This window comes from Caloenas nicobarica, chromosome 3 (genome assembly GCF_036013445.1).
Source record: "Caloenas nicobarica isolate bCalNic1 chromosome 3, bCalNic1.hap1, whole genome shotgun sequence".
Classification (NCBI taxonomy): Eukaryota; Metazoa; Chordata; class Aves; order Columbiformes; family Columbidae; genus Caloenas; species Caloenas nicobarica.
This window is the reverse complement of record NC_088247.1, coordinates 102,479,955-102,493,932: the sequence shown is the minus strand read 5'-3', so window position 1 is coordinate 102,493,932 and position 13,978 is coordinate 102,479,955. Positions and strand designations below refer to the sequence as shown.

At 37.9% G+C, this 13,978-nt stretch overlaps 1 protein-coding gene across 3 annotated transcripts in view; it reads right to left on the bottom strand.

The window, feature by feature from the left end:
* Nucleotides 1-210: 210 nt before the first annotated feature.
* The window catches only part of DISP1 (dispatched RND transporter family member 1), a 91,066-nt gene continuing 77,298 nt past the window's right edge, over nt 211-13,978 (bottom strand). For all 3 annotated transcript variants that reach the window (XM_065631371.1, XM_065631370.1, XM_065631372.1), the window contains exons 4-8: nt 12,492-12,615; nt 11,136-11,263; nt 10,604-10,701; nt 8,298-8,395; nt 211-3,855 (exon numbers count right to left, since the gene is read on the bottom strand). In XM_065631371.1, the coding sequence (XP_065487443.1) occupies nt 211-3,855; nt 8,298-8,395; nt 10,604-10,701; nt 11,136-11,263; nt 12,492-12,615 (4,093 nt within the window). The remainder of the gene's footprint in view (nt 3,856-8,297; nt 8,396-10,603; nt 10,702-11,135; nt 11,264-12,491; nt 12,616-13,978) is intronic.

Sequence of the window (13,978 nt, the reverse complement as noted above, 5' to 3'; positions counted from 1 at the left end):
ATGCGTTTCAGCAAAAAAACTCCATTCTGGACAACATCAGGTTTTACTACATGTAATGGCTTTATGAAATGTATAAATGTTACTGTTCTATAAAATACATTTTTCATTCCAAAATGCAAATCATAATTCATATTTATTCAGGACTTTCCTTTTTAGTGGTTTAAACTTACTTTTAAAAGAAACACACAGGATTGTCAAATTAAAGATTTATTATAGTGTTTTTATTAACAAACTTTGATTGGAAAGTTCTGGGCACATTAACATAGGAGGCACATTGGCTTCGATGTTTGGCATTTGACAGTCAACAGAATTGCACTTCACAGCGATAGCCTTGCTACAACAGTGTGGATTTTCGCGGCAACCCTCATAGCGACCCTCTCTCACTGACCTGCTCAGCAGATGTTTTTTATCATTTTGGTCAGCCTTCCAAACCCGCTCATTCTGCAAAGAATGCCGGTCTACCTTGCTCTCAGCTTTCTTTTTCTGCTTTGACAGCGAGGCTTTCTTGCTTTCAACCCCATTCGCTTCTGTACCACCCTTGTCATCACACTTGTCCATCTGCTGACAGAATCCCTTTGGGTTATTTGATAGACTGTTCTCACATTCAGAGCAACGCACTATCAGAGGTCCTGCGTTTCGGCAGAGAAACTGTGAGGAGCTCATCACCTTTGGAACAGTTCTTAGGTTTTCCTCTGGGTTTTGATGAGCATGTGGATCTGTCCTATTTATTCTTTGATGTGCCTGAAACTGTTGCACTGACTGGAGGAAAAAATTTTTCGGCAGAGAGTTCTGCGTCTTTGTTCTTTTGAGCCTTCCTTGAAGGCAACTGCAGTGGAGGACGTGCTGGACGGGGTGCACGTAACCTTCAGCCGTTTGCTGTAAAGCATTTATAGGAGCTACAGAGCTTTGGATCTGTAGAGTTCCCGGTGAAGGAGAACACTGGTAACAGAAGGTATCGCTTAACTGCTGACAGGAGTGCGGACTCCACTGCACTGCCACTTGCTTATAGGCATCGGGACAGCTACACTGCCTGTTCTGGGAGAAAATCGGGCATATGGTGTGCTGGTCAAGAGCTGGCTGTAGCATAGCTGAACTAGCAACATTTTTAATGCTTTTACTCACTTCGCTATTATAGGTTGAGTGCACAGGCATACACATGTTTTGGGGCCTGCTACTGAAGAGCTCTGAGCAGAGATGAGTTTCTTCGTACGTCACCTTCTCAGCAGGGTTACAGACACCAGTCTGGCACGCCAGAGGCTCGAGCTCATAGTGCTCATGCTCCACTTCTGTTTTTTGACTTCTGGAGTCCAGCTGATATTTGCCAACAGGATGGGATTTATTTTGAGCTCTGCCTCCTTGGGCTTCTGAAAAGGTCTGAGAGAAGGCATTACACCGCAATTTTTTTGGTAGTGGGATCTGGCCACAAGTGCCTTGGGGTCCAAGGCATCGGCACATGCACTGGAAGAAGAACGTTGCGAAAGCCCAACTAATGCACATGATAAGCATCATAAAAGTGCCAAGCTGCGTGTAGGCCAGCACTGTAGAGGGCATCATCATTGCTCCAGCTACAAATGTAGTCAATGCAGCCATTGCAATAGCAGAACCCATACGGCTTAAAGAAAAAATGACCTTTCCCTCTCGGTCAGGGTCAGGGGCTAAGCGATAGGCCACTCCATAATGAACAGCAAAGTCTACAGATAAGCCAACAGCCACTGAAATAGTGACAGATTCTAACACATTTAGCTCCCATCCAAGGAGAACCAGAGAACCTACAGTGACGAAAATAGTTCCAGCTATTGAAACTATTGCATAAAGGCTTATAATTATATTCCAAGTTGTAAGAAGCATTACGCTAAATGCAACAGCAACTGAAAGGCCCATGGCAATCAGAGTACCGTCAGAAAGACTATCCTGAAGATCATAAAATTCAAGGTTACTCACAAACCAACCATTGCTAAGACCTTCAGGAGCAGAACTAAGCTCACTTGAAATCCATGAGTCAACCTCTTTGTAGAACTGATGCATTTTCTCATAAGCCAGCGTGAAGAGGTAGGTGCTTTGGAACTCCAACACCACTGCCCTGATGGTGTCATTCAGGTCAAAGCGAGGCCCTGGGGTTTTACTATCTAAATGGTACCCTGTGCTTCTTTCTAGCTCCATTATAGCCCTCTTGATACATAATTCAAAAACTTCTTGTTTGTAGGGAAAGCTCCAGTGGCTGCAGCAGGGGTAAAGAGATGGCTCATCACAGTCTTGATTTTCCATCCACTGCTTAAATGTTTCAATAAAGCAGCTTGTGAAGTCTTGTTCTTCGGTCTGATAGTAAAACGTTTGATTTCTTAACTTCTGACAGAAACGTAAAATCCAAACCTGTGAAGCTGGGCTAGCGATATTAAAACTGCTATCTAGTTGCAGCTTTCCTTTACTTTTAGGGTTTAAAGGGTTACCATTATCCTCAGGTGTGACACCCCAGATTACTGTAATTGGCATGTGGAGCTCCTCTCCATGGTGGACACGTTCAAACATAAAAAGCTTTTTGTATTCTGCATCATATCGTTCAAATGGGTGAGAAGACCTAAATACCTGAAACTCAGAGAGCTCCAGTGATGGCAATTTCATCTTTGGATTTACACATACGATATATGCTCCACCAATTGTTAAGGCAAGGAACCAGAAAAGCCAAATATATCGAAATTTGATAACAATGCATGGCAAAACTTTTTCAAAAAATATCCTGGATGCTTCAGAGACTGCAAAAATAATCTTGTGGAACATTTGGCACAACACTGTCCAGCAGTTTTTGTTGTTGTATACCCTCTGCTGAGGTTTCTTAAAGCAACTGAAAATATTGAGAAGATATCGTTCATGTAATACAACTACAGCAGGTAGCCATGTAACCATTAAAACATAATTCACCAAAATGGCAGTACCGGCATAAACACCGAAACACCTGATTGCTGTGATATTGCTGACATAATTAGCATAGAAGGCAGCAGCGGTAGTAAAACTTGTGACAAACATGGAAAGAGCAGCGTGTTGCAACGTGATGCTCACTGTCTCAGAGGTTCCTGCGTGAGGTTTATCAAATTTTGTGTAGTTCCAAACGTCACATAAGACAAAAGCATCATCTGCTCCAATCCCAACAAGAATAATCAACGCAGTGAGATTCATGAATGGGAAGAACTCGAAATTAAATACTACCCGATACAGAAAATAAGAAATAATCAAGGAACTAATTATTGCAAACATAGTCATCAGCGTGATAAACATGGACTTCGTGTACACACACATAACTAATAAAACAATCACGATGGCTATGGCAGGATACACAGTATCCATCAACAGGTAATCCTGAAACAATCTATGTTTTATTCCAAACTCAATCCCTGTGACGGTGGTTACACCATCAGAAGCATTCCAGTTCTCAAAGTTATCCAGGTAAATACTCATCATGCTTTCCCCTTTCTCGGTCGGAGAGAAGAGCATGCTGTATTTTAAAGCTGGTAAGACATAGTCAGCTGTCTTTGGGCTTAGAAAATCCTTGTCCACTAGATAGTGAAGGATCTGGTAAACAGCGTTGTACTTGGTACATTTGCGAGGCACGTTTGTACACTTGAGCTGGTCCTTCCTTTTGGCGTTCATGTCCCAGCAGTCCGGCCCCAAGGTCCCATTGTAGTAGTATTTGGCACATGTGCGAAGCAGCTTTAGGGTGTGAGAGACATCCCGTTCGACAATTTTTTGACATGATGACCTGTTGTTTAGAATAGCCACATAGTTGCCCAGCGTCCAGCTGGGACAGCACGAAGCAGCAGTGGCTCTCTGGCAGAGATCACCGAACTGGGAGTGGGACCTGATCTGTAAAAAGACAGGCGGGGCAAAAAAATACAGTTTAAAGTAATAGTCTGAATTATTAGAAACATTTGCCCACAAAAAAAAAAATCCAAAGTGATGAAAATTCAGCTTATGGTGTTTTTGTGTTAACATTTTAAATTCTTATTTCCACACACATTGTTTTTGATCAGCATCCTCTTACATGCAGCAGACTAAATCAGCAGTAACTCAGTGTACTGACTTGTCACAGCAGCATAAAACTGGCAGCAGCATTCTAATTCTAGTGTTTGAAGATGCACTAAGATTTTTTTCCTGACTGAGGACTATTAAACCTCTTCTATTACCTCACACTATAGCCCTGCAAATAAACAATTTGCCGCACATCAGCAAAGTTTCATTCTGCTTGGAATCACATACCGAGGTTCCTAGGAGAGGCAGGGACTCACCGTCCAGAAAGAAAGGATGTGAGAGCTTTACGACACCTTCCATCATCTGACCTCTCTTCTACAACCCTCACTTTATCGCTTTTTCAGCTCTTGCACAGCTGACAGACGTTTCCCCGACCCGGCCAGCCTGCCACCCAGGCATCGTCCGTCCCCGAGTCATGCCGGATTTCCGAGGCACAAGATAACTCGCTGTGCCACGAAGCACCCCAAAGTTTTAACATTTTGGGTAAGGAGTCTCCTTAGTTAAATGAGTGTTAATCCCTTAGATGACCACTCTTCTTTCACTTCATTCCAGATTCCACTGAAGCCAGTGAGAGCGTGACTTTGCTAAATCACCATAAGGTGCTTTTAGTCAAAAGTATCTATAAAATAGAACTGAAACTCTTAAGTTTCAAGGTTAGATCAGGGAAATTTTCTCAAGTTAGGAAAACTCAATCTTGATAGGGCGCGGGAAATATAAGTCTTAAAAGCCAGAACATCTGGCTTGTTATATGTGGCAAATTAGAATTAATCCTTCAAACAGTTAGCTATATGTAAAATTTCAGTCTTAATCAAGTTACTTAAATGAACACTATTAATACAGTCAAATTAATAAAGCCATGTGCTTAAGAGTTTACAGGACTTAGCCCTGAAACCATTATCTGTGTATGTTTTAAATTTAGGTGACCTGAAATATACCACTTTGCCTTTTTTTTCTTTTTTAAGCAAAATTGCACAGGCTTAATATTAGCAATCCTTTGTAATGCAGCCAAAAAAACCTGCACTTGGGGATTCTCATGGCAGTTATAAAAGCTTTAATATAGACTTAATTTTGTCAACCAGTTTCTGAACAATAACAAACTGGCATTCCAAAAAAACAGGATAATTCACATTTGATTGTTTCCAGATAAAAACACTCACACATGCAAACTCAGGAAAAACTGAACAACCTACTAAATAAAAGGAAGCACTGGAATAGTATTTTTCATGGCACATCTCCAGGTTAATCCTATGAGGATATAATAGGCAAATTGGGAGGAAGGGACTGTATTGTCTTCTCTATGTATTCAAGTTCAAGATGGGCCAATAAGGTTTATATGCTGTTCTTCAACACTTGCTGCAGGCCACAAACATTCACCAGTAAAGCAACTGTTGCCAAAGATAAAGTAATATGAGCTGGCAGCTGGAAATTAGAAATTAAAATACAAAATTTAGCTCCGGATAGGTCATTGAAATACTATGCAAAAAATTAGTATATTGTAGCATTGGGCCTTGCTGGTGATCCAAAGGAATTGTAAAGGCCATTTTGCTGTTGCCAGATTCGGTCTGCCCCTGGCAGCATTTTCATTTATTTTGGAACAAGTAAGGAAACTAAGCTGTGCAACCTCCACACATGCCGTGTCTGAGGGCAGATTTGCCCAAATGAATCTACACAGGGACAGAGAATCACAACTACACAGTTTTGGGGAAGCAGTCTGAGGAGATAGTTTACAGTCTTCAAAGTTCATAAAATAACTGCTTATGGTTTAAAGGGAAAACATTCTGCAATTAACAGGTGAAATAAAGGGCTGCTCTCATCCAAGTAGCAAAAAATGTGAACACCTCCTATAGCTATTTTGTACATAATGTTTCCATGAAGATTGTAGGACTACCATATGCTGAGCAGCTGCAGGATGGAGCCCCTAAGTATCAGTAAAACATATAGTTAAAGTAGTTACAAGCAGATGGGAATATAATTAACACATGGGGGATATATTGCTAGCTCCTATTAAAGCAAATAGTTGGTGCTGAAATCCTGCTTATCATCAGAAAAATACATAAATTCTAAGGTTTGTGTTCCCAGAAAATAGCGACATTTTCCTGTCTTTGAACACAGAAAGCTTTCCCACTTATTTCAACAGAGTTGTGGCCCTAAACAAGCATGAATTCAACAACAAAAATAACTACAGACCAAAGAGTCTGAGACCAGGAGGTCACTGAAGCCATCCATTTCTCAGCTTCAGCCCTTTTCTGAGCCCTGACTATCTAACTTTTATTATAAATTTACACATACCAGCAATAATTGCAAAACCTATCAATATCAATTTGGTTTGCCTACTAACTAGCTAAAAATCAACACTGCTATATCATCATGCACTGTCATTCTGCTCAGCTGAGATGTTAATTACTGTATTAATACCTAAATTACAAAAAAGATACATAGAAACATTATCTGTAACCATATTCTTTATCAATATCTACACAACTGTGGGTGTAGCTGAAATAGCCAAAATTTAATTTTCTGAAGTGTCCTTATTTCAAAAGAAGAGCTGTTTTTATGGATACAAGATGCATGGTTCTTGGTTTTTTGAAGTAGTTTCATCTTTCCCTCAAAGAGTATTTGAAATTAGACATTATTATCAACTCGTGCATATAGGAAGGAAAAAAGAAAAAATCCTCAGGACTAATGCAACCATTACCGAGATTATTCTTCAACGGCAATGAACTGGGTTTTATGCTGTTATAAAGAAGTATTTTTCTTTTTCCATCCAGATTGCATTACTTTGCAATGATCTACACTACCTGGGATTTACCTGCATCGGCTGCTCGTCTGACTGAACTTCTACAGTTAAATACACAGATTAGCATCTCCTCCCAAACTCTTAGTTTTTACCCTTGTAAAAGGTTTCCCTCCTGATGGAACTGGTGATATGATTCCTCCCTAGCTCACTTCATTCAAAACTGAGTTGGGTTGGTTTAAATACTGCGCTTCACTCACCCGACTCATTCTGATTGAAAGAGATAAAGGGGAAATCACATGAGCCATCCTGTCAGGGCCATAATCTCTGATGGGGAAATGAGGAACGTTTCATGAGCATGTGAGGACAAAAACCACTTACACCGCAGGAGGCCAAGCAGGACAAAATGCCAGCTGTTATGGAAAACAGTGTGGGAATTTGCTAAATACATTTGTCTAAAAGACCACGATAAAAAAATCTAATAATGAAAATATTCCTCACGAAATAGCTGTGGTATAATATGAAGTTAATTGTTTATGATTATTTTTGTTTTGGAGGAGAAAAAAAAAAACAACTGGAAAGAAAAGGATCATTATTAATAGAAGAAAACATGTTGCTTTACTTCCATACAAAGTCACCAGTACCCAGCAATGTATGGTTACCCAGCAGTTCAAAGGAAAAATTTTACTAATTTCCAGCAAGTGACAAGCTTATATTTTACAAATGTACCACCTGAATGCTTATTTTAGCCTTTGCTGGTTAACTTCCATCAGTTGAAACTGGACATCAATCAGAGCACTAACTTATCTCCTCATGCATGTAAAATAAGTTATGGTAAACTCTGCAGCTGGCTATTACAATGGTTATTTTGACTATGTAGAAGGACAGCCAAAAAAAATTGCAACGGGGCCAAAGAGACAAGGCCAAAGTGTCTTCTTTCATTCCCTCAGTTTTAAAGAGAAAATTAATATTACTCTGAGAGTATCACTATCCACATCTAATTAACTGGGTTATATTTCTAGGTACTGTATCTATGTTCCTTTGACATCCATCAGCCAACCTATTTTCTTTTGACCTAAAAAAAAAATATATATGTGTATTTAAAAAAAAAAAAAAAAAAATCGGAGTGACCCACTGGCTGCAAGAGAAAAGTGCATATGCTATGAGGATGCAGCTAGTTCACCTGAAGGTGAAAAAGCAAGAAAAATTGAACTATTTGCTGGAAAACAAGAACAAAAATCCATGGAATAATATCCTAAGAAGAAACATACAGCAAATGTTAACCAAACTTCTGAAGCAACTCTTCTCCATCCCATTCTGGATGGGATTAGTAGCAAATCCAAATTCTCCTATATAATCTGATTTTACAAATTGAAAGCTGTTTTTTAACTTGGCGTTCATGCTGACTGACCATCTGAAAAGGGGGTGAACAATGCGAAATCCTCTCATATGCTACTGGCTGGCAATGGGCTGCAAAACAAAGTTTCAAACACATGCTTCATGTATCTGCAAGTTAAACAAAATAAATGTCATCCTTACTTACCCTCGAGTTATCTACATTGCACATTGACTTAATTGCATTCAAATTCCATAAGTTCTCTCCTTCTGTTGATGTAAACACCACTCGTGAATAGCGATCACCTGAAATTACAGGAGTGGAGTTTATGGATTATTTGGGTGTGTCTGGTATCAAAGACTGAGACAAAATCCCACCAATCAAAATGACACAGATTAAATATTTGTCAGTTCATGGGAATCCACCTCCTTTTCAAGATGAGTTATTTATCTGTAAGACTCAGTCCACATTAAAGTTTCGGTTTCCTTAAAGTGCTTATAGTAAATATGGCATCTTCAATATTATATACCACTTAGAAGCTCTACAGACTTCTATTCAAGCAAACGATCTTCTGAAATATGACAAACAAATAAAAATCAAAGGATCTAATCAGCAAACTATGAAATTCTTGGCACGGCATAATGGCAGTGCACAGATAATAGTAATCAAAGGCTGATTTAGTAAGTCATTTGGGAATATAAATAATAATTATAAAGCTGTTTCTACAAGAATGTTTTTGCCTTAGAAGCAAATGACTACAGTGGAAATTGTTGCAATATCCTTCAGGCCATTTTTAAGAATTCTGTAGTTTAGACACATACAGCTTAAACTACAAATTAAATCACATTTATTAGAAGACAGCTTTTAGGAAAGGAAATATTTACTTAGTGCCAGTGAGATCTTTATGTGTAACTAACAAGGAAAACATACATATATATATATATATATATATATAAAAGCACAAATACAGAGTACTGCGTAATGCAATATGGTACTTTGGGTTAAGAAGTGTTACTACGTTAATTTCAATACTCCAAAAACCAAAGGGCTGATTTTTTTTCTCACTGCTGTGAATTTTGCCTTTCATAAGACTAATGAAAAGACTGAGGGGTCTTTTTATGATCTCTGACTGTGCCTCAGGATCAAGAAAACTGAAATCTCCTGATCCTAAACCAGGCAAAGAATGACACTAGGAACAACAAATACGTGTCGACAGGAAATCAACTGTTTTCTTTCCATAATGGACTGGCAAACCTTCCCATAGAAGCACAATTACTTCATGACTGCCACAACTGAGAATATGCAGAACCAGGAGTGGAAAGAATGAGGGTGAGATGACACAGAAACAGTGGGCAGGGGAAGAGGAGTTAATTCTGCTTTGAGCTGCAGTTAATGCTCAGTAGAGTTTTGAGAACATTTCCTATGCGAGATCTGCTCAGTCTAATTTGGTTCTGCTCACAGGAGGAGAAATGGCAACTTTTCTCATGTCTTCTCACTTAGATGTAAGACTATATCGTAACAGAAAAAAAAACAAACAAACAAAACAGAAATCTGTATTTCACCCTGGTTTTTACTGGTCATTGCTCTCTCAGATCAAGTAATATAAACAAATAATTTCACAATTATGTTTTTGTGCTCTGTTATCAGTCCTCACAGACTGAAGTAGCTGCAAATGAGCCCAGGTCATTACATGAATAAAGGCAAGATCTAAATCTGCTAATCCATTCGCTCTCTGCCAGAACGGGACTTATCAAAGTTCTGCAGCAGGCCTTGTAAAAAGTCAATAAAGACTTCTTTGTCTTTTCTGTCCTCTGGTTTAACTTAAACAGCCTCATAAGCCTTCAGTATTTTAACTTGGGGGTTTGTTGTTGGTCGTGGTGGTTTTTGCATGTGTTTGCTGTTCTTTTTTGTTGTTTAAAATTTTGTTTTCTTTTAGGGGGATGTTTGGTTTGGATTTGTGTGTGTGTAGTTTCCTGAGTTTGTTGTGTTTCAGAGTTAATTTTTTTTAATTTGGTTGAGGTTTGTTGTAGTTTTTGGTTTGTTTGTTTGTTTTTAACCCTAAACAAAGCCCTAAATTCTGGACAGGATATGACCTGTGGATGTCTTTTAGGACATATACAGGAGAAGTATTTTGATTTAGGCTTTTTAGAGTTAAGTTACGGAAAAAACGACTTCTTCTCTAGTGTGAATTGAGTGCTACCTCTATAGTCATACACAAAACACTGTTTTTACAGTAATCAGCATTACCAATAAATATTAAAAATTTTACAGGAAATGGAACCAATTAAACGAAGAGCTTTAGGTGAATACAGTTTTTGCTAAGAAGAACCAATAGAACACAGCATTTCAGCCCAAATTCTTCGAAGATTTTTCTACACCGAAAGAAGGTGCTTATCATGAATATACTAAGCAAAAAATATTTTCCTAATAAAGCATAGAATATACAGAAGAGATTAGAAATCATTCAACTGGCAGAAGTTTTTCAGCCTTCCTTATATAATTTCTCCACTTACTTGGAATGTCGCAGAAAAAGGTATCCTTGTGGAAGTTCCAGTCTGCTTGCCTCTTCTCTCTTTCGTAGTGATCATCTGACCATCTATCATCCTGATGACTAAAACAGAACAAACAGTTCTACCTCAGCAAAGAGACTGTGAATAAAAGGAGCATCCAAACAAGTCACACTTCTTAATAACTCTGACATAGAAGAAAACATATTTTTACCAATGTGACCTTGGTATACAAAAACTGAAACATTCCTTGAATTTTCTGTATAAATTAGAGACTTCAAGGGAAATTACATGGAGCACAGTACTGAAAATACCCGTAATTCAAAGAGAAAAATAAAATTACACACTTTTTTAAAAGAGCTCACGATGGGAAATACCTAGTTCCATGTGAAAGGCCTTGAGAATTGTACATGATCAGATTCAATATTTATTGAAATCAGTGGCAGTATATATATATTAACTTCAGAAGATATTGAAGCAATCGCTACATAAAAAAAAACCCCAATAAAATAAGATGCATTTTAATACAAATTCTTACCTCTTGGCTTGCTCATCTGCATATTTGAAAGGATAGTTTGCAAGTGTTGCTTTGTACCCTGTGTTTTTCACCATGTTGTTCCATGTGACCAATCTCTGTCCTATGGCCGTCCCCCTTGGTTCAAAACCCTAAGTAAAGAGCACCACAAAATTCCATTAATACTTTTCATTCTTTAGCTCAAATGGGAAAGTGGGAACATGATCAAAGTGATGGATAGTTTTCATTATGAAGCACAGTTACTCCAGGCATCTACTTCTAAGGGTAAAATGCTCTATGACAGGTCAGACAAAATAATGACCAACTGTATAGAGTGACAAGGGATTAAGAATTCTTGCATGTATGACTTCTCTCCCTGAGAAGTGATGATTTAGTCTACCAAACATTCAACACTTAGTTTTCAGAGAAAGGGTGTTCACTCTTTACTGATGAAATATGAATAAAAACACTCAGGTGTATCTTCTCTATTTCTCCAAGAAAAAGGCAAACCTTTACATAATTCTGAAAGTGACTTTGGAACAATTTCAGTAACTTGGCTGTTTTCAAGAAATACACATCACATATGGATACAGATGTAAGCTACTATAATATAAATAACAATAATTTACAGGAACAGTATATTTTTATTTGAGGATAATAATTAAACACAATACTTTCAATAAAAGTCCTGAAAGCTACTCATGGGTAGATAGCTCATGAAAACTAACAAATCAGCACAGTATTTAACAGAATCTGCTAAAAATTACTTTCAGTCTCTCAATATGGATATCATCTCATCCCCAGAAGGCACTTAGAACCCCCCTTCCTTTAACAGATCCTGACCCTCACTCTTTGAAACCTGATTTAGAACGTATGGGCTGTGTTGTACTGTGCTGTACACCTAAAACTGGGATGAATTTACATTATTCAATGTACACGGGTTCTGTTGAAAGACATATGAGCTTCCAATGGCAAAATGCAGTAGAAATTTAAACAAGTGGCCAGCATTCTCTGCTGGCAACTGCGTTTTTGTATCATCGTTAGCTGCTCGAATGTCAAGATTTAATCCATTTTTTTAAATTGGAGGAATTAAAAGGCTCTTTAACACCTTACTTCTTTTCATGGATTCATTAGCCACAAATTGCTTCTGCAAGCTTACTGCCAACTGAATCTCTCTGAAAATTGATTCCCAAACAGATTCACAGTCCAGGGAAGCTCTTCAGCTACGTTAAGAGATAGTTTTCTCCTCCAGGCAGATCTCAACTTCAGAGCAATGTATCAATTGCTGTACTTGTATTTGCTGCTTACTGGTACCACTGCAAAAAAGCCAGCAAACTAAAACCACTTATTTGTCAGTACAATTGGTTAATATTTACCTACCAGCAACGGATCAGAGAAATCTGGAAGGTCTGGAACTAATATCCCGACCAGCGCACACACCACTATTAACACCGTACACATGCCCAGGACCACCACGGGCCAGTCGGCAATCAGCGCAGCGTAGCTACGGGGAGAGGAGCACAGAAAAGATGTTACAGAAATAAAAGTTACGCACAAAATTAATCCATCCTTCTCTAAGGAACCATGCTGAAATGCTGACCTGTTTTCTCTGTCCTTCATGAGATTAAGCTACCACACACGGATGGAAACCGTTTGGAAACAGTTTATTTCTATGCTCTTTTTTTTGAAGTATGAAAACAAAAAACACCCCCCACCCCCGGCCTTTCTATCAAGTTTCCCTACTGAAGCTTTATATCATTATGTAGAAAAGCTTTTCATATCAGACTACTATTTTTTTCCCCTCAGGATTCTGACAAAAACGCAGGTTTTATCTCAGATTTTCTTTGTGCTGCTACAGAGGTAATTAACTATGGGCTACCGAAATACGTAATTCTGTTGTTTAATACATGTTCAGTATTTGAAACAGTCATAGCAATAATTTACATCAAATGTTTTTACATAAAAACACAAAAAAAAAGCATATGTGAAGTGATAACTGTTGTTTAAGACTGAATAATTTTAAAAGGATAAATACTTTTCCTTAACTTTACACTTAAATTTTGGAATAGGCATTATCTATGGTTGGGGACCACTAAGAAACAGATGCTTTGCTAAAAATTTAATGATAGAAAACATCATAGTTCCTTCTTTGAAAGCTTAAGCTTTTTTTAAGAAAAATATCAAAGAGAGGAAAAAATTGATTTTTAAAGTAGAACCCAAAAACCCCACACTCCCTCTATATTTAAAATAGTCATTGTAAAAAATACTCAAACCCTATATACTAATGATCCATAAAATCTGCTGTAAATTCAAAGGTGCAAGGGAGCTGCAACATAATACATGAACTAATCAGCAATAATTGTTTAGTCTTCTGTATAACACATAACCTTGGATTGTAACTCCTAGTTCATTCTAAATTTTAAGAGTGCAAGAATTTTTATATGCAAATCTGTCAACATTTTCAGAAAATATTTGTATTTTTGTTAAATTGGCAGAAAAGTATCAGAAAATAAAACCCAGAAATCTTATTTTCTTAATAATTTTTCTTACAATAAGGACTTGAATTCGTAGAGTCTCTCTTTCAAGGGCAACTGTCTGATCTTGGGAGCAAAGAGAGTATAGAAAGTCCCAAACAGTTTAAAGGGCATTAGAAAAATAATTATATGCTATGAATCATTCTATACCAAGTCTCTGCACACACTAAATATGGATTAAGAAGATCTACACTCTTGTTTCCTCCTCAACTTACATGAAACATGAAAGTTTAGAGCAGAGCACTTTCCTGACTTATTTCTGCTGTCTTAAAAGACGGTTCTTTTTCAGTTTCAGAGCAACTCATTATCTAATCACAATTCAATTATCGACTT